General features: G+C 26.4%; 1 protein-coding gene across 1 annotated transcript in view; it reads right to left on the bottom strand.

Moving 5' to 3' along the window:
- LOC111624736 (transient receptor potential cation channel subfamily A member 1-like) overlaps window positions 1-24,310 on the bottom strand; it is a 31,530-nt gene extending 7,220 nt beyond the window's left edge. The window contains exons 1-16 of the mRNA XM_023367659.1: window positions 23,996-24,310; window positions 9,999-10,155; window positions 9,222-9,397; window positions 8,731-8,841; window positions 8,542-8,653; window positions 8,292-8,389; window positions 7,449-7,685; window positions 6,587-7,026; window positions 6,348-6,512; window positions 6,155-6,269; window positions 5,793-5,962; window positions 2,387-2,471; window positions 2,234-2,293; window positions 530-622; window positions 365-435; window positions 128-278 (exon numbers count right to left, since the gene is read on the bottom strand). Coding sequence (XP_023223427.1) covers window positions 128-278; window positions 365-435; window positions 530-622; window positions 2,234-2,293; window positions 2,387-2,471; window positions 5,793-5,962; window positions 6,155-6,269; window positions 6,348-6,512; window positions 6,587-7,026; window positions 7,449-7,685; window positions 8,292-8,389; window positions 8,542-8,653; window positions 8,731-8,841; window positions 9,222-9,397; window positions 9,999-10,155; window positions 23,996-24,235 — 2,481 coding nt within the window. The 5' untranslated portion in view covers window positions 24,236-24,310. The remainder of the gene's footprint in view (window positions 1-127; window positions 279-364; window positions 436-529; window positions 623-2,233; window positions 2,294-2,386; window positions 2,472-5,792; window positions 5,963-6,154; window positions 6,270-6,347; window positions 6,513-6,586; window positions 7,027-7,448; window positions 7,686-8,291; window positions 8,390-8,541; window positions 8,654-8,730; window positions 8,842-9,221; window positions 9,398-9,998; window positions 10,156-23,995) is intronic.
- Between the last annotated feature and the right edge of the window lie 1,025 nt (window positions 24,311-25,335).

The following is a 25,335-nucleotide window of genomic DNA, read 5'->3' as shown; positions in this document are numbered from 1 at the left end:
ATGCATGAATAGAGAATAAAATTTTTTACCTTTGTAGGTACAAAAGATAGTTAAACCAAGCTAAAAATACNTCTATATAAAAAAAAAAATTCATTAAAAATACAATATAATAGATTTTATTATTTACCTGAATGGAATTACTTCCTCTATCAATATAATTATTTTCTTTAATAGAATCGGCATCATTCATTAACTGAATAGCATTTACAGTAATGAATATGAGAAACACAGTATAAACAGCCAAATTAATTAAATGGAAGTACATGCCATACGAATTCCTATAAAAATAATATAGAAAATGTCTTTAAATTTATATCTAAACAATTATTTTCTTTATTTACTTAAGAACTTTAAGCCAAGATACCATTTAGTTTCAAGGTATTTAACACATAGAGGATGAGACATTAATTCCTCTCTGCCATATCTTACCATAATCTGAAAGAAAATTGTACTTCTGTAAAAATTATTCCTATTATTTTTATTAAAAATTTAAATACAAATTTTAAAGTATTTTGTATAATTATATTACATTCATCACTGGTAAAGGCATCGGTATTGTTCTAGTTGGAACAATAGTTGATATCTTGCCAGTATCTTGAAGATATTGAAAATTATACTTTATCTAAGAAAAAAAACGAAAAAATTACATAATTATATTGTTTATGATTATATTACTAATTAAATATGGTTAATTAACATTTAATTATTTAATAAATATAAATATTTAAAATATGAATGGCCCAAAAGTCAGCTAATCATCGTAAAAACAATGTTGCTATCGTAAAGAGTAAAGGTCGATTCACACGAGCGATGAAATTAAGACGACAATGAACGTCACACAAGTTTGACCAATTGTCTATTTCGACCTTGAAATCAAAAGAGATGATTGGTTCAACTTATTTTTGAATTTTACTACTTGTGTGCATCGGTCTTAATATGTATATAACTTGAAATTTTTGTAATATAAATTCATCCTGATCCTGTAATATAATCCTGAGATACAGGAGCATCAGAATATATAAAAATTATTCGTTATCGATTAATAAAATTGCAAGATTAAATTGTAATAAGAGCCATACATTAACCTAACTCAACAAATTTTTTAAACTTGAAATATAAGAGGGCCTTTTTTAACCCTATGGATTCAGCCAGAAGACGGTCATGTGTGGTGGGGGAAGAGGTCCCACCGTATCCGGATTTATCATGTAACACACTCATTGCAAATGAATTTACAATGTCTGAGTAAAATGTAAAAGTGGCTTACATTATTATTTAAAGTACAGTATTTAGAATAGATACTTAAAATATTTCTGGATGACGCTTGGAGGAAAACATAACGTATCTGTATGGCATATTTATATTCGAAATGTTAAAAAATAAGGTAAGGAAATTATACAAATTCGCCATTTTCAGATAAATAACTGGAACACATGGTTCCAAAACTTTTCATTTATCAATGATGTTCACATTACACAATTCCTTATATTTCTTCAATAAAGAAATTATCAATACAACAAAACATTTCTTGACTTCTTAACGTGAAACATCAGCATTGCCAATCACAGTTTTACTCATTACCAGCAAGCTTGACTCTTAAACAAAGTGTACAGCATAAGATGAAGAATTAAGTCTTATGCTGTACAGTGATAGTAGACTTGTCCTATGTATGCACACTGAGGAGTCAGTCACTTACCAGAGATGGTCAAAAGTGACGTTGAAAACCTGTAGTATTTTTATATAAAAATATATAAATAATATTAAAAAGTAGAGAAACAATATAGGCATTTTTATATATTTTTCTGTAGTACCCTATGTTGGAATCAAAGTAATTGAAATTGCCCACTTGCAATAGCATTTATGAGATAAGGCCACATTTAGTAGGTTCATTAATTAATGTCACGTAAGGACATATATGGAGGCGATCTGCTAAGGAAAGAATGGCTTCCAGTAAAACTTTATATAGGAAATGGGCCTATTTAAGTGTTAAATACCGAAGAAAACTCTACGTGGCTAGCCAATGGTGAGGCGGAAATCTGTAACCAGTGTTCAGTGGTTTCCTCCAAGCGGTTACTGGTGGCATTCAAACAACTTATGTTCATAAGAGTTTTTATATTATTTCAGCTATCTGAAAAGTTATTTTATTTTAGTTTTTTTTTCTGTTATTCATTTGCTTTTATCCAGAATAAAGGAATTTTATTCACAAGAAAATATTACTATTAATCGCTGTACTTACATAATATGATTTAGAATCTTCACTGAACTTTGATTTAACAATTCCTCTATCAAGAACTGCCTGCCAAAAGTATTATTAATGTAAATAATTGTTAAAGATATTATTTTATATATATTACAATTTACGTAGGCTATATACTGTTACATGTCTTACCATCATAATATCGGGCATAACAGCTGTCAAACCTTCTAATAAACAAGAATATTTCTTTGTCTTGCAGCACATTATTTCTTCGCTTCTGTTAAAATAAAATCATATACAGTTAAATGTCGGTATAACGAAAGCCAGTTTAATGAAATTTTCAGTATAACGAATACCCGCCAATTTCCTATTAAACTCAATGCAAAAAACCGTTTCAATTTAACGAATACTGTTATAACGAGAATTTTAGTTTGTAGCGGCAAAAACAAAGTTTTTAAAAGGGTTTGAAGTATTGGAAGTATGCTGTGCCGGTGGTTATACTAAATCCAAAATTAAAACGGGTCTATATGTATTATGTCCCAGAAGTGACAGAACGGGTGGTGCCAGAGGAACCGAAAGAATATAGATTAATGAAGGACGTGAGATGGAGATATCTGAGGAGATAAGTATTAATACATTCCAAACTCTTGGTATGTACAGTACATGTACAAAATACTTCGAACTTGTGAAGATAGCGGATACGATTGTAAAGGTGGACTACAGTATATCAGAGTTACCTAGCATGTTTCAAATCAGGACATTTATTACTAAACTGTCCAGACAGGGAATATTTTGAATAGGGAAAAGTCGATCAACCCTAGTTCAGAGACTGAAACTAGGGTTTTTGGGTGAACTATTTCCTGAAAGATAGGGGACGAAGTTTTCGTTGAAAACCTCCTGCCACTGACAGGAGAGTGGAATGTCGATCACCTTGGCTGAACTGAGGAAGCCTACAGGAAAGGAAGTGCAAAAGCAAGAAAAAACAACAGAGGATATAAGCAAGAAAGGAGTGTGAAGACAGAGGAATGATTCGAGAACAGGAAAAACATGATAATCGACAGCATGGAAACGGTAACTGAAGTCTAAAAGAATGTGTTGTAGTTTGTGGTTGATGTTAGAAGCAATAGTTCAGTGTGGTACTGGTGTCTTTGTGCTGTTTTGTAACTTTGCAGGGTGAGCACGGAAGCTCATGAAACATTATTATTATCATTATTATTATTTAACAAGAGCCAGCTCTTTTACTCGAATAACTTCGGTTAATGATATTCGGAGAACAAGAGGAGTGTCCGTAGCTTCCATGTGAATTATAAATATTAAAAATAATATAATTACGTTAAAGTAAATATAAACAGGTAAAGATTGTTTTGAATTATTGTATTTAAGAAAATGAATTTTCAAAGACAAAAACTCTGTTCTAAACCCGTTCTTAATTATCCATTAGTTTCAATAAAAGTGTCACTAAAAATTGTCTCTCAATATAAAGAATAAACTTATCCTAGAATGTTTCAGCATTAAAACTAACGTTGATTATAAGAATAGATTCGATATTCACTATGAGATATTATTCTTAATATAAGTTATCAATGTTTCTGGAAAAGTTTAAAATTGTTTTACAATTTTATATTTTAAAATCTAATATAATTTTTTTAATTTTTAAAAGATTATTAAATTTACATAGATCTTTCATACGTCCTGCTGAATATAATACAATAAAGTTCATTAAATTAAGACATTCTGTAAATAAAAAAAAAAATTGTATAAAATACTTTGAAAAATTTCTTTTTCAAGTATATTTGTACGTAATAAAACTAAAATTAATTTATAATATTTACAAGAAACTTTATAAACACATTGATGACCTTGATCTCCTTTTAAAATTACTCAGACCTCCTAAAAATGCTAATAAAAAATCTTCATGTTTTCACTTAAATGTTTACAATTATCTGACATTCTACACTTGTTTACATCTCTCGGTGACTAGGGATTTATAAAAAATTTTATCACCATTTACGATAGTGAATTTAGTATAGTTTGGTAGGTACTTAAGTGAAAAAATCAATTCTGAATTGGATTTTGGAGGCATTTTTAGAAGCTGAGTTAACAATTTCGGAAGAAAACGAAGGCTATCAATATAACCTTAACTTCTGTAATTATAGAAAAAAAAAGAAAAGTCGAATTTATTGATCTACTTTTCCCAAAATCATCTCTGTATAAAGTAGTCTATAACTTGAATATATCGATAGAGAATTACAGCGACAATATCTTCGTTTTAAAGCTTCATAAATGATATAAAAATTTAACTAAGTGATATTAACATTTATTACCAAATAAATAAATAATTTTTTCCTCCCAAATGGCTGAATTTTGAGTTAAATTATTTCTCGAAAATCGAAGCAACATACTCAGGAAAGTGTTTAAATCATTTGGTTGTGATTTGCACGATAGTTCTTTCTACGAAGAGCTTTTAACACTTACTTTTTAATTATGATCACCTCGTATAATAAGATCAGAAGATTAGAAAATATAAAATAAGCGTAGATTTTAAAAGAAATGTTAATAATTAAGCAAACTTTAATATAATATATAGGGTGACCCGAAAGTTAGTTAACTGAAATATCTTTTAAGGCTGTTTCAAACCACTTTTAACCATTCGTAAAGTAATCTTAAACATATATCTCGGTGTTAACTGGCATTGGAGCCATCCTGTATATTATTTTATTTAATCAAAATTCTAGTGAAGGTACTACAGGGTATTCACTAAAGAGTACAGATACGTGCATAACACTTGCATTTCCGATTTGAGACATGTCATGACTGTATAAAGTAAGAAATACAGAAAATACACGTTTGTGTAAAACCACAATCAATTTTTTAAAATACTGAAGTGTAACTTTTTAAAAATTACATGCACTGTACATATAGGTGGTTCTCTGCAAAATTTATAAGAAAATTGCTATTTCATTAACGAAATTGAATATTTTTTAGGAAACGGTTAATTGTTACGATATTAAGAAATTGATTACCATTATCTTTTGAAATTATAGTCAAAATTCAATGTTGTATTTCTTGAAATACGTTTCTAAAAGATTTGAAAACTTATCGCTTTGCAAAAACTGTGAATAACTTCAAGCAATTTTTGAAAAACTTTTATTAATCTCACATTTCTTACACAGGTTTTTTTTAAACTTTTCACGGTTTTCATGATTTCGTAGAATGATTTAAACTTTTTCAGTTTCTCTACAAATTGCTCTTGAAACCTATTCGTTCTGCAATTGTTCAAGAGTAATTCTTGATGATGAATATTACTATATAACAATTGCAGAGCAATCGATATATTTTATTCCAAATTGTTCAACAATTGATGAATTATTCAGTTTCTCAATAATTGCTCAGTAATACGTCATATAAAAAAATTGATAAAAAGTATATTAAGAATTCTTGCATGTAAATTATGACAAGACAAAAATCCATTACTTTGTATTAATACATCGATTACATTGGCTGAATGGAACGAATTCTAGATATATTTTTCTTAAAAATCTATTGTAATTTATGTAATTAATTAATTAAGCAATAATTAAATTATAAAAATACTCACCTAGTCACATGAGTCACCATAGCCATAGTCACTTCGTTGTGTTTATAGTTGAGAGCACAATCTATCGCAGTCATATCTTGACTATTAGTTATGATCTTGCAATTTAAGCTCAGTAACAAACTAACAGCATTGCTTTTATTGTTAGAAGACGCCATGTGAAGTGCGGTATTCTAGAATAAATATTTAAAATTATATAGTGCTCTATATGATATCAAAGTAACTTGGTTCTTATACGGAAAGGAAAAAGTATTTTTAATAAAAAAAAAATTAAATATAAGAAATTACTATTTATGTCTTTTATAAACTATAACTTTGTTATCTTGCATTTAAAATTATTATAAGAAAAATAAATTAAAATTTACACCATCTCTGTCTGTTTGATCTAAGAGATGTGAGTGCACAGCTAAGAGTTGCTCCATCGTTTGCGTGTATCCATTGTAAGCAGCATAATGTAGAGGGGTTCTACCTTTATGATCTCTAAAAAAAAAAATATAAGAAATTATCTTAAAAATATTCAATTTTTGTCATAAAGATGGTGTATTTACGGTTGCATACCTATGCAATAAAGCGCCCTTAACCAAGAGCAATTGTACAACTCTTATATGACCATTCTGAGATGCAATATGAAGTGGTGTCATACCTTCGCCGTCCATCTCGTTAATAATCATGTGACCTTTCTTCGTTTCGAGTAGGTGACGAACAGTATTGTAACGACCGTATCTACCAATATTTACAAAACAAAAAAAAATTAACAAATAAATTACATGTACTTGATGCAAAAAGTTAATTTATACCTTGCAGCAAAGTGTAAAGGTGATTGATTTTCATTGTTTTTTAAATTTATAATAGCTCCCAGATAGAGAAGACTCTGTATAGTCTTCAAATGACCATTTAAAGATGCATAATGCATAGGAGTACACCCCGAAAAGTCCTTTTCGTTCAGTAAATCCAGCAACTCAGAAGTATTCTGAAAGATCAAGTGAAATGTTTTCATATTCATAAATTTAAAAATATTAAATATTAGACTGTATACCTTTATTATGTCATTACAAATGTCACTCAAACATCCTCCACTGAGTACAACATGGTGTAACAAATTTCTGTTTCCATTATCGTGATCGCTGATATTAGCACCCATTTTTAGTAATATTTTAACTGTATTCCAAGCTCCTCTAGCAGCAGCTAACAGTAATACAGATCTGCCTTCTTTATCTGGTGCAGTAATATCGGCTCCCTGTAAAATTCAGTTACATAAATCGTTGAAAATTCTTAATAACGTACAAGGTGAACCGCAGTTTGATATAATGACGCTTGAAAAATTCATATCATACGAATATGAACTTACGAGTTAGAGTGTACGAAATTTTAGAACCGTATTATATGGTTAGAACAAAAAAAATTTGGAAAAATATGCCTATTTGTCCAAAAATTAAGCATAAACACGCCTACTCAAGTTAACTGACACTTTCCGGACCAATTAGCGTTGTGATATCAATTTCCTCAACAAGTCTTTCATACTTCGTATATTATAAATTTCATAAAGGACGACATATATTTATTAAAGAATTTTTCACATACGTTTGTTTTTTATATAATTTTTCCAACTCTCTGCGGTTCACTTTGCATATTTATTATTAAAACAAAACAGCGTTATACCTCAGTAATTAAATATTCCACTAAATCTTGATGATCAAACATAGCAGCACAGTGTAAAGGTGTCATCTTCTGTGCATCAGAGATCGATAAACAAGATGATTTTTGCTCGTTTTGTGATTCAAACATTAATTTAACGATCTCCATAGCACCTTGTGCACATGCTAAATGCACAGGAGTCGAAAGGTCATGCTGTTGAGTACTTATAACAGCTCCACTTTCCAAACAAAGTTTTACTGCCTAGAATGTACAATTTTCAACTAACGAATACAATTTATGTCAGAATAAATTTATAAAAATTCATTTTATTAACTTTATTTACGATATAGCACGAACTATATAAGATTATATAGTAAAATATAACCACTATTTTTATTGTGTTATAAGAGACAACTCAGTAATCACCTTAGTTAAGAGAAAAGCATATATGTACTGTGTGTCTGTGTGTGTGTATAACTAGTAAAATTGGATACTTTTAATAAATATAAAAAGCAAATTTTAAATTATAAGTATTATAACATAAAACAAATATATAAATATTAATAATTTACAGAGATAAAATATGCTTTTGAGTGTAGAAAAATTTATATATGTATTGTTAATCGAGTTCTACAACTACACTCTTGATTTCACAAAAGAAGTTTCTTTCCCAAACACAAATATTCACACGAGAATGCACAAATAATGGTTTCACAAAGACTCGTCCTGCCAGCAGAATAACAACCAAAAATTTAATTGATTGGGAAAGATGCTTCTTTGTGAAACCAGTATTTGAATATCCATTTAGCACTAACTATATACAATATATACTGCTCGTATATGCATATGAAAACTAGAAAAATGTACTTTAATGTCTCCAGCATGTACAGCAGAATGTAAAGGTACGTTTCCATCAGCATCATAACACTTCATCATGTCTTCCTTAGCATAACCTCTTGACTGACCTTAAAAAGTGTGTATTAAATTATATAATTAAACGTGATACAGATAACAATTATCAATATAATTGAGCCATTACAAGAATGTTACTAATTAAAAACCATTACAGATAGATAAGTGTTACTAAGAATAACTTATAATTTAATAATTGTCTTACCCCAATCCAAAAGGGCTTTTAGTGCATTAGCAGATGCATTCTTAGCAGCTTCGTGTATTGGATAATAACCATTATCACATGCAATTCTGGGGCAACAAGCTGTTTGGCTCAGCTTTTAAATAAATGAATTTAAAAAAAAATTAAAAATAATTTAAGTTTAAAATATAAAATTTTAAATAATATATTTACCAATATTCGTATACATTCGGCTCTATCAAAAATTGCGGCTATATGAAGCGCTGTTCGTCCATGTCTACCACGAACTGTGGTTCCTATCCCTTCTTTATGCTTAACTAACTCCTAAAATATAAAATTTTATTTAAAAAAAAAAACGCAAAATAAATTCTAAATATTTAAAAAATAATTTCTGTTTTTAATTAATAAAAGTAACTGTGGAAGATATAAAGTAAAAATAGTAGGTCTTAAATTCTATTATTTTTCTTTATATCTTATAAATCCTTCAGATCTAACTGAAAAGTCCCATTACATTAGGTTTCAGATGTATAAATATAGATTTGTATATTTATATTTATGCAGAATATTAGTTTTTTAATGTAAATTTTCAATACATAATCGAGTCTATTTGTTATACTTAGCATATCCATATAGATATTGAAGATATATCTATGATAATTTAAGATTTTTGAAACTTCTTATTATTAACTAGTGAAAACACTTACCTCAAGTATCCTCACTTTATTATACTCTGTAGCGAGATGAATTGGTGCTTTCAAATCATTGTTGAGGAGAGTTGAATCTGCATCGTATTTAAGAAGACATTTCAAGGTCTCGTAAGAATCATTCAAAACTGCTACGTGTAGTGCAGTATTTCCTTGACTGTCTTTCATGTCAATACCTGCAAATAACACAAAATATACGTAAATTGAATCATATAAATTCGTATATATTGAAATTTATAATAAAGAAGATCAATGATTGGATGCCGGAGAGTTTAACGATGCAAATGATCGAAGAGGAAAGTTGCATCTAAGAATCCTTCTATTTTATCCAAGAGAGCATCAGAATTCTTAGTATTTTCTAAAATATTGATAGTTAAAATATTAAAGAACAAGAGAAGAATTAAGAAATTGGCGAAAAGAAGCACCGTTGAAAGGGGTGTTGTAATATGTTAGATAAAATTTTTGGCTTTAACTTATCGAAATTCTGTCTATTCTATACTGAAGAAGAAAAGGACAGGATTTGAATGTAACGAGAAGGATTATTAAAGAAGAAATAATAAAATACGAAATATGGAGAAAAGAAAGTGAAAAAAGGAAAAATAGGATACGAATAAAGATGAGGGAAAGGATTGAAGAAGGACAGAATGCAAAGAAAAGGAAAGGGACTGAAAAAAAAAAGATAAGATGGAATAAACCGTAAATTTAAATGGTGAGATGCTAAAATACATGCAACTAATAAACATAATCAAATGTGAAGAAGTAACTCAGATCACTCACCTCCATGACGTTCTACGATGAATTCCACGATGCCAACATGATTTTTAGCGGCAGCATGATGTAAAGCCGTTTGGCCGTGTTTGTCCTTAAATTCTATTCTGCTTACGTCTTCAAAATAAAATTTTTGGAATTCTCGTATCGACCCACTTTCTGCTAACTACAATAAAAATTCACAATATAATTTTGATACGTTATTTTATAAGAAAAAAATTTCTTAATTAAACAGTAATATTTTAAATTCGAAATGAAGTGAAAAACCGAAGAAAGGACACATGAAAAAGGAGTAAAAATGGGATAGGAGGAAAAAAACAGAAAAAATTGTGTGGAAAAGAGCAAGAAAAGGATCCGAAGAACAGAGAAAATAGGAGAGAAGCTAAAGAAGTACAGGACCATAATATGAAGAAAGAGAGATAGGAACTGAAGGAGTAACAGAATATAAAGAAGCTGTATAAAAGAAATGTACGAAAGAAATTCAATTCTATTACCGAGAGCGTTAATTCTTCCTTCATACGAATTAAATAATCACAATACGAAGAGCATAATAAAACGAAAATGATAATTGAAAAAAAAAAAAGAAACAGGCTATGAATAATACCATAGTGATAGATGAAAATGGATAGGATGCTGATGTACACATCAAACTTGATATTCTTATATATGAAAAATATAAAAATATAAATAAAAAAAATGTTATGAAATATTCTTATTTAACCTTTTAAAGATAAGAAGACAATGCATGTAATGTTACGTTGAAAGATGGTGAACCAAAATGTAATTAGTAAATTAAAAATTGACTATAAATCTACTCCACATTCTGGAAGAGAATATAAAATTCTAACTCTTGGCGGTATATTTATGTAACTGTATTACTAACCTTAATCCTTCTGATGTAAGATAAAAGTACTATTTTTGATATCTTTAATGTGTTCTTATACGTTATTTTGATGCTATTAACTGTAATGTATATATTATCTTTGTTGATAAGTTAAATTTTTCTTCGTTTCTACTAATGTAATTTATAAATATATATATATAAATATAAAATGTTTGTTNCTGTTGTTGTTGTTATTATTTTAATATTATTAAAAATTCAAACATAAATTATGTAATTTCGAAAAATTTACTAGAGATTTTTTATACAATTTATCATTTAAAATTTATTAATTTTTTCGTATTTTTTAATTCTTAAATTTAAATATATTCTGTAGAATTTTAATTATTTAATAAAAATGTGCAGCTAAAAATAAATAAGAAATTTATGATCTAAATCGTGTCGAATTGTTCATCTTCGTGTTTATTAAACATCTTTATAATTCGCTAATAAACTGGTTTAAAGTTTATTTAAGCCAATCAGCAGCATACATCTTATAAATTTCTCTTAGTAATATACAGTTTATCAATGTAAAATTTAGTTTTTATCCTTTATACTTACAGAAATAAACTCAAGCGCTGTACATTTCAGTTATTTTATACATAATTTATTATTTATTTAATGAAATATTTACATATTTTTATGTGAAAAAAACAAAACATTTTTGTAGTGAAATAAATAATTTATTTTTAAAACTGTAAATTATTCTGTTTATTTTAACTGATACATTGTGTTTTTGCCCCTTTAAAGCGTGCTTTGCCTGCAAAGCATACGAATATAATATATCAATTTTGACTCAACATTTCGTTTAATATTAAACTTAAATTAGTAATTATATTAATAATTGTTTAAATTTATAACAGTAAAATAAAATATCCATTAAACTAAGTAAATTTTATTTATATAATAATAAACTGCATAATAATATACCGATTAATATTATGGAGAGTTGCATTTCATTAAGAATTTTCATAAATAAGGTAAAAAATATTAACAAAAATAAATTTTAAAATAATTTATGACTAAAATAAGATTTAAATAAGTTTATTTTCAGCAGTATATAGTTAATATTTACGCTCAAAAATCTTTATTTATAAAGCATTTAGATTTTCAGAACATTTAATTGATATCTTAATTAAATAATAGGAAAATAAATAAATAATTACATATTAATACAGTTTTTAAACATTTTCACGTTTTTATGTGTATCATTGATAACAGTATTAAACATATATTTAAAGAATTGTTATGGTAATAAAGTTATAAACATTAAACTAATGCCAGAATAATCTCACTGAAAATAAATTTTACATTACATTTCTTCCTTTAAATAGAGATTACACTAAATTTATTATTTCTAGTAAATTATACGTCTTACGAACTGTGTATTCACCTTTAAAATTATTTTATATAAGATAAGAGCAAACATGATATTCATATTCAAATTTCATCGTCTTCTTATTCTTTCCATACATATTAACGATGAATAATTTAAATTTATAAATAAAAAAGTTATATTTTAACCAAATATGTTAAAGATAAACAATATTTATCTCTAATTATGTATTACTAAATATGGTAAAGGTACTTTTAATATAAAAATTTCGTTTTAATGATTGAAAAGAAGTCAATTAACAAAGAAATTTGACCAAGCTTTTGTATGATATGCAATTATCGAGAAAACTTGATGAAAAATGATGTTTGCTTTTAAGTACTGGCGTTGATTTATGATTTTTTATCCATTGATTTTTATAATAGTTCTAAGAAGATAAAAATTTCTAATGAAAATACCATATAATGTCACAATTTCTCATATGATTTGATACTACTCTATACAAAAACTATGATTTATTTAAAGAAATTCTTAGATGTTTTATGTTGAAAAGTCTTCAAAAATGCATAATTATCTTTGTTTTAATCCTTTAAAATTTATTTTCCTTAATTTTATTTAACTATCAACACTTATAAGATCAATGAAGAGGATGAAAAGTTAATATAAAGTGACAATTTTTCAGATAGTTTTCATAATGTAACATTAAACCCAAATTAATTTCTAGAACTTCTCAGCATATTTAAATCTTTTAAAATAAATAATTATCTTTGTTTTAATGTCTAAAAATTGATTTTACAAATGTAAATTTACATATATTTTTACAAATAAATATATGCATCTATCAAGGCTTATAGGATTAACAGATGAAGATAGAAGTAGTGATAATCTGATTATAGAAATTGCTATACTTATCAAAATAGAGCTTTGTTTACTAAATTAAATCTATTAAATCATAAAATAACTTTTAGAAGAATTATAAAAATTTATTTACTTACTTACTTGATTACTTTGAATATTTTAATCATTGAATCTATATATTAATCTTATTCTATAATTGTATTTACTATTAAACTAATAACAAAGAATGTAATTCTTTTGATTAAATGATATAGATAAAATTCTCTTAGAAAACAAGCATAGAAAGAAATATTATAATAATATAGGCATATAAATGAGATCATAAATAAGAAAATTAAGCTAAAATCCAGGATAAATCCACATTCTTCTGCAAGTATCATCTTAGAAAGGTTGATTTTGTTCAAATTAAAACGCTTATAAACATGTAAATTTTAAACACTTAAAGATTTTTAACATATATTTAACTAATTTAATGTAAAAGTATATAAATAAACTTTAAAATTTGTTACAATTTGCATGTAAAGTATCAGAATTTCTTGCTTAGGATGCTGCAACATTATATACTTTAAATATAGGAATAACTTTATTATATAGAAAAAAACTGTAGAAAATTAATTTAAATAATTATAAAATTATGTAAAATATTTAACATAAAATATATAAAATCATTTAAATTTCCTAATATATAGGCCTAATTATATTTAATAGTTAATTAAACGATTGTCTTAATTTTAATGGGATGCTAGTGATTAGTAAGAAGGAATTCAAGGAAATTTCTTTAATTAAACGTCAAAAAGCTTACGTTTCTGTTAAATCATTTATTAAATAAAGTGATAACTTTTATTTTATTAAAATAATTATAAAATGTTTTATAATATAATGCAAAATAATACTATATAACTGATATTAATAGCTCGCGATCTACAGGTTGATATAAAAAATGACAATTCTTTATATTAATATAATAGTTATATGAAAACTAAAGTAAAAGTTTTAAATAATAATTTGAAATTATAATCTTTTATAGACATGTACAAAATTTTATATGTATTTGATTGTTTTAATTAAAATTATGCTTATTGATATGATAATCTAAAATTCAACGTACAGAAAATTATATTAAAACCATTTCTTTACATCCATAACTCAATTTTATCATTTTTAATTTTAAATATTAAATAATTTAGCATTTTAAGCTTAATAAAACCCATACTTTAAATAAAATTTCTATTAAAACTTAATATTTTAATGTATTTTTTGTGTAACTTTCGTATATTTAAAGATCATCCCTAAAATAACATTAATTTAACAGCATTTATTTACTTTTTTTGAGCGAATAAACCTCAAAATATTCGCCCAAAATACAATTACTGCACTTCTCCACATTCTTAAATAAGCAAAAAAACAAATAAAAGTGATAAATATATATGAATATTTGACCGAATTTTGGATAGAAATTCATTCAAAATATGAAAAAAAAAAAAAGAAATTCTTACATAAATCAACTTTTCTTCATCATCTTCATTGACCATCAAAGCAAAATCAATCTTTTTCTCTTGTTTGATGATAGGAGAAATGGAGAATACTGGTGATACGCGAGATCCTAAATTCCTATTCTGCTTCAACTTATTGCTTACTTCATTCAACATACTTCAATAAATGCAGGACACTTCTCTTACTTCAAACACGAATCAGCCTGTTGATCAGGCAACTTCACTTACCTTTTATGTGCGCACACTCTTAACATTATCACCAACTCGCCCTATTGGTGAACGTATTATGTATACTTTTGATGCGGTCTGACTAAAAATTATTCACTTTTATTTATAAAATATCGAAAATTTTCACTTCATTTAACTCTTTGGAAAGTGTTAATTGTATATTTTTTTTATCGATTTTTATAATTATTTACTTTAAAAAAAATGAATTAACTTTCTCTATACATTGATTGCTACTACACGCGTGATAACAATCGATATAACGTTCGAAGAAAGTTACTTTTTTTTGTCTATTTCGAGTACTTTTTATTGAAAATTATCGAAATTTTTATGTTGAGAATGTTATCTTGTATATAAAAATACAAATATGTAGAGATTTTTGTAGATTTTAAAGAAATTTAAATAAAAATACCTGCGTGTAATATACGGTTTTCCATATATTTCTCTTCAAAATTGCAAGATTATTAATTAAATTTCGTTATCTACAGGGGTTAATGTGTGTTAATAATAGTTTTTTCGTGTATTAAAATGCAAAAAGTTTAGAGATTTTTACAATTTTTTTGCGAAATTTTAGGGTTTTTATTTGTTTTACATTTAAAAGAAATCTGCGTGTAATCTAGGATTTATATATATATATATCTTAAAAATGTAGAATTTAAATTAAAGGTCATGACTTTCCGAAAGTGGCACAATTCATAGAAGATGGTTTTATCTTTAATAGAGGTGATCATAAACGTTTCTTGACTCTAAATGACTTAGATATATTGTTATAGTTGTATATATGAAGTGATGTTCGTGATCATCATCACAATATTGAATTATTAAATCTGGATCAGATAATTTATCACTATGATCCAAAAAGTTAGATACAATTTTTACTTGTTTTTTAGAATAATTAAATATATTTTAAAGGAATTATTTAATTATTATTTATTTAAATTAATTTATTTTTATTTATGATTTTGCTCAATTTTATTCATGAATACAAGAAAAGAATACAAGGAAAAGCTTTTGATTTGAATTAAGAGAGAGAGAGAAAAAAAGTTGATATTTAGATGAATTTTAGCTAAAATTATGAAGAAAGTTAAACTAATTGAAAAAGAAAACAAAGTTGAATAGCAATTAAACAATAAGGAACAGTTGAACCAGTGGCGTGCAGTCCATGGAAGCTGTGGAAGTGCCGTTTCCTTTGTATTTTCTAAAATATAAATAGATATTGTGCCATTATTTTCATAAACAAGTTCTTATAGCCTAACTTTCTTTTATGTCAACGTGTCTATTTTAGAATTAAAATAAATAAACTGTTTATTTTTGTCATTTTCAGTATTTGTTTATTTTTATAGAAACACAGCTTCCCTATCATTAAATATCACCGCACGCCACTGAACAACACATGAATGGAGTAAACAGAACAAGAAAATAACATATTAAAACAAATAAACAAAATAGATTGACTAAACAATAAACAAGACAACAAAATACGTGAACAGAAAAACGTTAGAAAGCCAAAGAACAGAATTAACAAAGAGAACAAAAAATAAAACATTAAAAAGTAAACATAATACATAAACAGAGAAAGAAACAATACATAAACTAAGTGAGCAACACAAACTATGTGAGCAACATACAAACCAAGTAGCAACATACAAACCAAGAGAGCAACATACAAACCAAGTGTGAGCGACATACAAACCAAGTGAGCAACATACAAATCAAAGTGGGCGACATACAAACCAAGGAGCAACATACAAACCAAGGAGCAATATACAAACCAAGAGAGCAACATACAAACCAAGGAGCAACATACAACAAACCAAGTGAGCGACATACAAACCAAGGAGCAGCATACAAATCAAGTGAGCAACATAAAAGCCAAGTGAGCAACATGAAAACAAACGAGGAACACGAAAACAAACGAGGAACAGCAAACAAAGTGAGAAACAACATAAGTGAGCATGAGACAAATCAAATGAGCAACTCAAGCTAAATGAGCTTTACGTGTGAACAGAGCAGAAAATGATGTAAATCCAGCGAATAAAATATGTAAACAAAATAAGAGAGTAACATATAAAAAATGAAAAAAAAAACAAGAGAATAAGCAAAATAGTAATGAACAAAAGAAAAAAAACAATACAAGAAATAAATGAACAAAACAATTTGAATCAAAACAAACGAACAATTATTTTTAAAAATAAACTAATGAGAAAATGAAGTAGAGGTTTAAAAGATACAAAATAACCGTAAACAAGACTAGAAACAATATTTAAAGCAAAAATATGACAAAAAAAACACAGAAGAAAAAGGTAAAACAAACAGAATTTAAGGTTTAAACAATTTAAGAATTTAATTAATAATTAACAATTAAAATTTTCAAAAAATCATTTAAAAAATATCAAAAACAAAGAGATAAATAATGAATTTGTAAAGGAAGTAAGGTTTAAAATAATTTTATGATCTATCGGATGAGACAATTGACTTCGATGAGTCAATAAACGGTCAAAATGACTTGAGTCAACATTTATCAACCGGAAATTGACCAATTCTATCGATTTTCTGATAATTGATACCTTTAGAACTTGCTCAAATCATTCAAATTTACTTTAACTAATTCAAACATTCGCCTTGTTTTTATTCAAAATTTTATTTTAAATGGGGAAAAATACAAAAAATGACAGTTACATAATATATATTTACCGTTTTACGTAATGTTAATTAAGTTATATAGATTTTAACGGTTAAAATTTTAAAATAAAGCACGCGTAAAACATGCAATTTCGACGTGACGTGTGGCGATGTGGCATCGCGTGGTATCGAAACTTTTTTTTAATCATTAAATTGAACAGGAATACAGCTTTAGTAATTATAATTTTAATGCCTGCAATGCCTGTATTGCCCGTATTGCATGACTTACTGTACCTGAAATAACTATATTGCCTGAAGTGACTATAATGAATGTATTGCCTTCATTGCTTGTAATGCCTGTATTGCATGTATTGCCTGCATTATATAAATTGCCTGAAAATTACCTGCTTGCATTACCTACAATATCTGTAATTACTGTATTGCATATATTGTCTGAAGTACAGTACTTATAATGAGTGTATTCTCTGTAATAATTGTATTGCCTGTAAATTATTTGTAATTCCTGTATTGTTTGTAATACCTATAATGCTTTTATCGCTCGTTGTTTTCATTACCTTTATGCACATCTAATACCTGTACTATTTGTAATGCCTGTAATAGCAATAGATAATAAGCATTACAGTATAAATCACATCTTTTTATAAATTACAATCTAATAAGTTTATGTTGAGATTAAAGTTTATTTACTTCATTTTAGAATTTACGATTGGTAGAGTGACAGACAATAATTAAGAGTTTGACAAATGAAGAATAATATTTCATTTGTAAGAAGAAACAATTGTTGACAAAGACTTGAAAAGTTTATCATAAAGTCGTCACTTGAAAGCTTTTGTCGCGAAATGTCAAAAACTAGGAACCATTTAATGGGTTCGAATTCAAATTGGACACATTCATCTTCTGTTATTACTGGAAACTTTAATTATTGCGTAAATACCCCCCATAGATATGCTGTGGAATAGAAAATCCAATAATAAAATGGAGGCACCAATGGAAGCCTCTATTGGTTTGTTTCCATTTTATTATTGGATATATGCTTCCACGCATTTATTCGATCAATAAATGAATATCTTTATTAAAAAGCCTTTCATTTAATCATTTGATTATTAGAAAAATATCATCCATAGACATGATATATTTGATCATTGAACGGGCACCCTTCATAGACATTCTTCCATTTCAATATACACTGCAAATAATGGAGAGTCTCAATAGTTTTCATTAATTTTCAAAATTAATTTTAAAACTTGCTTTTCAAAACCTTCATCTATTGGCTAATTATTAATATATTTAGATATAATAAGGGTCCGAACGTCTGTAATTAAAAGAAAGCACAGAAAACCTCTAAACTGCTGCAATGTCGATCATTCGTCATCAACTTAAACTAGTCAAAAAATTCAAATAAAACACAAATTTTTGTATATTTTAGAAAGAAAATTATATTTTTTAATTAAAATTAAACATATATTCTTCTAAAAATTATATAAACTTACAGTAAAAATACATAAAAATCTCTAAGAAACCGATAAAAGCAGTAACGTAATGTCTCATTTTCATAACTTAATTGGCGGAAATAAGAAGATTTTAATTAGCAGAAAATAAGAAAAATATTCTAAAAATCTTCAAAATACCCTTAAAAATCAATTTAAGCATTAAATTTCATTAATATTTTAATTATTATTTATTAAAAAGAAGGCTTTAAAGCAGATGAAACATTTAAATAAGTTCAAGATAGTTAGGCGTATAAATAGGTTTAGAGTAGGTAAGTGAAGTTCAAGATAATGGAAGAAACAATATAATTGTTTACTTCTTAGAAGGAAAATGAACTTTTTGACCTCTAAATATTAGAAAAACACGTTGTTATATCAGAAAATAAATAAATAAATAAGTAAAAATGGTGCTGTATCGATCCTGAATGTCAATAGATTTATCACTTTTGAAGAAAGCAATAAAAGACGTGTTTTAGTATGACAATATAATACTCGGCTGACATTTTTATAGATTATCGTACTATTTAACAATATTATTAGATAAATATAACTGTAATTGTATTTTCCAATATGAAAAATTTCGTTTCTATATTGGAAAAAAAATCCAGCAACGAGTTGCGTAACATTTCCGGCAAAAACCTTTATAATTGCGTATGGCGCCATGTGTTATGACGTTATTAAAAGCTTTTTTTATATATTATTAATCATTACAAAATAGCAAAAAGCCTAATTTTGAAGGTAGAGACGAGTTTAAAAAAAAATCATAAATGCTAATAACGAGTAAAATCGTCATTAAGCTCGACTCTAATCGAGATATGACACACGACCTCCTCTATCTTCCTATCCCCTTGACCTTTAACCACCAAAATTTAACAGCATTAATCTATCTAATACACAAACCTTCCTGTAAAATTTCAGAAAATTTTGACAAAAGGCATTGGAGTTATTAAGCTTTAAATTGGGTAAACAAAATTGTGCTCCTCGTACACACACTAACTTCCATACATACAGAAACCCCCAACTTTATTTGTATTTCTGAACGTTTAAAGCTTCTCTGAGTCCAAAAATGTATAAATATTGGAAAGTTGAGTCATTTTTTTGACCGACCGAAAGTAAAATTCATTTTCATATACTTAATTTCTATATGATTCTGTAAGTGATTATGATGGATTTAATGCTATATTATGGCAAAATTTTCAACCAAAAATTAATTTTTTTTAATTGAAAACACTTTATGGTATCTTTTTTAGAAATTGCCCTGTGTTTTTAATGTACAGGAGCATGTAATTCTCAAATTTCATAGGAAATTAACTGATTATATTTGTTTAAAAATGAGTTTTATTGATTCACTTGGAGCCATTTTTAAGCAGCATTAAATAAATATTTTAAATTTAGAATTATTTTTTGCTGAATTTTTTGGATACCAAGTACTTAAAAACTTAGTTTTTTTTCAGTTAGAAAGGAGTAGAGAATTAACGACGTGCATTACTTCAAGAAGTAATGATGACAAATTTAGTTACAAGAAAAAGTAGAAAAATAATGAGCACTATACAATTTTTATCCAGTTTTATGAATAAAAAAAATCTCATTTTAATTGATGTATTTTTTTAGATTTGTGTACAGAATTAAATTTATTTCACTCTCTTTGACTTAAAATTGCAATAAATACTTAAAATTAGATAAATTATGTAGTACTTTTTATGTGTTCGATGATGAGTTTCTTCGTCGAAGAGCTTCATGTTGAAGTACTCATTCCAGTCATCCACGCTTTTATTTGATGTATGTATAAGAAAATTCATATAAAAATAAGTAATTCAGAATGCTAAGTTTTTAAAACAAATGGTAAATTTCAAAAATAATGAATTTTCTATAAAAAAAAGTTCTATCTTTAACTCCCTTCCACCAATTCCTCTGACATGTTTCAGGTGTTGAAGAATTAAAGAATTTCGAGTGAAAATTTTGTAAATTTTAATGAATTTTTAACATTTTAATAATGAAATCACTCTGATTTTATATTTTTTTAAATAAAAGAACTGTAAATATTTACCAATTTATTATTATCTTAATTTTGAAGATTGTTACTAGTGCTCTTTATTAACGCTTCCGTTTAGAAATAAAATTTTCAATTTTACTATTAATTATGACATTTTTAATTAGAAAAATTACATTAAAATGCCGTTATCTTTGTGATTTTATCAAAAGGAATAATAAAATTTAATTTTTTTATGATATAAAGTGTATAACGTTCTCTGATTTAAGATGACCTGACATGTTTGCTTAAGCGTTATGTATTTACATATTATACATACTTTCTTTAAAAAGTCATCAAAAATACTCAAAATAAAGTCCTAGACTTTCAAAAAGTAAGTTAAAAGTTACTTTTAACTTACTTTTAAATAAATTCAGCAGAAATGCTTCATTTCTAGCCTTTAGATTAACGTAATCCTCCCATGTTGAAGGACTTCACAGCATTTTTTAATTTCTTTACACTGATCGATTTTATAAATTATTTTATAACATTTGAATTAAAATTAGTCAAAATTTATACAAAATTTTTAATTTTAATTTTTTTTCTGTGGTTTAAACACGAATGCTTCACTTTTATCTCTTAGTTCCATCGTAATCTTCCCACTTTGAAGGACTTCAGAGAATTTCCCAATTTATCTAAACTGATTAATTTTATGAATCATTTCAGAAAATATACATCAAAATCATTTTAGAAAGTCTTAATATGAGTCAAAAATTTAACCATTTTAGAGCAAAAAAAATTTTCTTTATTTATGAGCAGTATTTCAACAAACTTGCATCATTTTAGAAGCCTCAAAAAAATGCTTTTTATATCTAAAAATTGCAGAATTTTTTGATTTAATAACATGAAAAATCTTTTAAAAAGTCAAAGATTTATTAAAAATCAAAAAAATTATATTTTTATTTTTACTTTTTACTAAGATTTTTTTCTCTTTACTCTACACGTTCTATCGAAGACAGTACATAAAACTATATCATATTTCAATAAAAATATAATGATTTTTCGTTAAAATATTATNCTATTTATAACGAAAGTATAGAAAAAAGATTTGCATTTATTAATGAACTTCAATACAAAACTGATAACTTATCACTGATTCTTATCAATTATAATGCTAGCTAATGTGTTAGAGCTATAGCTAACAATTATGTCTTATCTAGTTTCTAAATTAAAAAAAAAAAAGTTAAATAATTATCAAAGATTTTACATTTAGATAAAGAATTCTATAGATTAAATTTTCGATAACATAAAATTTTTAAATTTAAAATTCTGCTTATAAAATACTTTAATTAAACTGGTGTTCGTTATAAAATATTCAAAAAAATGATTGACATTGATAATAATTACGTTTAACGAGATCCAACCAATCATCGCACGATTTGTATCATGTCTATGAACCTTTCTTTTCGTCTTCAACCAATCACGTTTCGTAATTTTGTTATTTTATAAATCGTCCTAGTTTAACGATAAATACCGAACCAAAACTATTTAATTGGGAGAAATTAAGTAAAATTTCGTGAAATTTTCTAAAATTTCCAGAGATTTATGCATTATTTTCTTTTTTTCTTGTATAAAAATATATATTAACATTAAAAAAAATTGCTGAAAAATTCATTTATCTTAAGTGTTAATAAATATGACGATAAAGAAAGAAAATCACTTCATAATGGAGGGTTTTTTAATTCACAGGTATTCATTGTTACTTTACGAAGATAGTACTGTTTAGGATAGCGCTATATCGAGGTTTTACTATATTGTATGTACAGTTTTCAACATTAACGTTTACATACTGCCGTTGTAAAAATGTGTCGCATCTCTGTGGGTGTGTGCAACCCCAGATTAAAAGTCACTGATTTAAATTATGAAATTAATGAGGATCCTGATGAATTATCAATATACAGGATGAGTTAAAAAATAACTAGGTATTGAAAAATTACTATAACTTTTGTAATCTTAAAGTAATAATAACAGAGTTTATATATGAATATACAATACTCAATGGAAATTTATAATTCCTGCATTAGTAGTGTAGACAATGAAGGAGAGATACAACACCTGCAGTGAATAATCGATGGCTACAGCTTGTCTGTTCAGCACTCTATGAGGTGTTGAAATCAGTAATTGCTGTGCAGAGAGGGTAGTGTACGGTGAAGAGATGTCATACTACAATCAATCTGGAAACAATCAAAAATTATTATTCGAAGCTAAAATTTCCACAGGTTTGGTCGCACACGCATAGAGAAATGGCCATTTATCCACATTACCATTTCCAGTTGTTTGAGGAAATTGATGGATGCCACCGGTGTCTACTTTGAATTTTAAGATATGCATCGATATTTCCATTTAATAAAGTATAGATCAAATAATTTTCATCATCTTTGCTTAAGAAGTATAGAAATTGCAGAGATTTCTCAATGCCTAGTTACTTTCTATCCATTCTGTAGAAAACTCTTCTAAAAGAATTAATAAAATGCAAAAATTTTTATGAATTTTTCATTAATTAAAATAAGTGCAATTTTATCGATATTTATGAGCAATTTCATTATGTTCTTTAGCAAGTCTTTCATAACGTGCGATCTTAAGTTAAATCAGAAAAATTAACCATAAATCTATATGTTTATCATTAATTTGACTTATATAACGTGGCGATATTTAAAATTTTATGTTAATTTAGCATCACTGATCTAATGATAATTAGTTCTGATTACTAGATCAACGTCCTCTTATTATACAAAAATTAATTCATATTTCTTTTCCTTAAAGTAAATTATTTACTTATATAATAATGTTAATGATAATTAGGAATATTATTCAATTAGTTCGTTTTACATTATGAAATTTATTATTATTATTTCACAAATGAATGGTATCTTTAAATTAAAGTTTACATAGTTATATTACAAGAGTTAATTATTAAAATACTTTCCTTTTATATATTTTTCTATACATTCATCTATACCTTTACTATATATTTTTATATACATTTTTGCAATTTTCTATACAGTTTCCTACATTTTTTATTTATAATTAATTTATCAAAATAATTAAAATAAATTACCTTTATAATCCTCAAAGGACTGTGTCTCATTTCGCAAACGTCTCCTTGAACGTTCCTATGAGTTTGAACCTGTTTTGACCTTTGAATTTTGGAAATTTCTCGATTCTTGTCTATATCTACATCCAGTAACTTGACACTTAATTTAATGTCACGTAACTTGCCGTAATCGTCACCATTTTCTCGATTTGGTGCATTAAACCCTCTTCTCAATATCCTCGTTACATTCACCAATTTCTCCATTATCGTTACGAATAAATAACGCTTGTCGACTTAACTTTGTCAATCTATAAAAGTCGAGTGTTACGATCGTAATGTCAACACTACACAAAAGCTTATTTTGTAACCACCCTCTTTGAAGCACGCTATCTTATTGAATATGTACGATACTTCCGTCACGTGATCGTAATTAAAACACCTACCAATTGTATGTTACTAATGATAATAATCTCTAATTGGTTTGCTTCAAAATTTAAAGTTTTGAATACTTTATNTAAGATTTTTTTCTCTTTACTCTACACGTTCTATCGAAGACAGTACATAAAACTATATCATATTTCAATAAAAATATAATGATTTTTCGTTAAAATATTATTTAATTTTATTAATAATATTTATAAAATTTAATTAAAACTAATATTGAATCCGTTATAAAGTTTAAATTTTATTATTTTCAATCCAAAATCTCGTCCAATCGATATATTTATCCTGAATATAGACTTAGAAGGTATGAAATATTGTGGAAAATTAGACAGACAGACACCCCGTCTGACTTTCGAAATCACGTATTATTACAGATTTTTTTTTGTTCTATATATTATCATCACATCTTCCATTCGTCAGACTGTGTGTCTAACCGACTATTTTCTTAAGTTTCTCATAACGTCAAAATTTCAGCAAAATTATAATTTAGAACATACAAAATTTTGCATTTTCTCAAATTTTGTTTTATTATATATTGAATTTTTTTACAATTTTGCATTTTTTAATGCGCCATTATGCTTTAATTTTATATAGAAATTGTGGAGTTGTCAATGCAAATTTTCGTATTTACAATGGAATTTATGCTTTAATTTATTCTAAAATTTAAAATATTAATTTAAAAAATATTATAGAAGCTAGAAAATCATAAATATTTTAAAAATATTTTATAATTAAATCTAAAAAAAGGACTTCTAATAAATTCTGAATGACTTTCTCTACTTTAACATAAGTAAAATATTGATGAAGTTTTCAAAGAAATGCATATAATTTATACAATAAATTGTCTGAAATCGATTCAAGAGGGATGTTTAATCACATAATTTATGACTTTTTTCAAAAAAGGAATTAAATTAAAGCTA

Source organism: Centruroides sculpturatus, unplaced genomic scaffold (assembly GCF_000671375.1).
Source record: "Centruroides sculpturatus isolate CEXI.00-Female unplaced genomic scaffold, Cexi_2.0 scaffold396, whole genome shotgun sequence".
Taxonomy (NCBI): domain Eukaryota; kingdom Metazoa; phylum Arthropoda; class Arachnida; order Scorpiones; family Buthidae; genus Centruroides; species Centruroides sculpturatus.
This window is presented reverse-complemented; position numbering and strand designations above follow the sequence as displayed.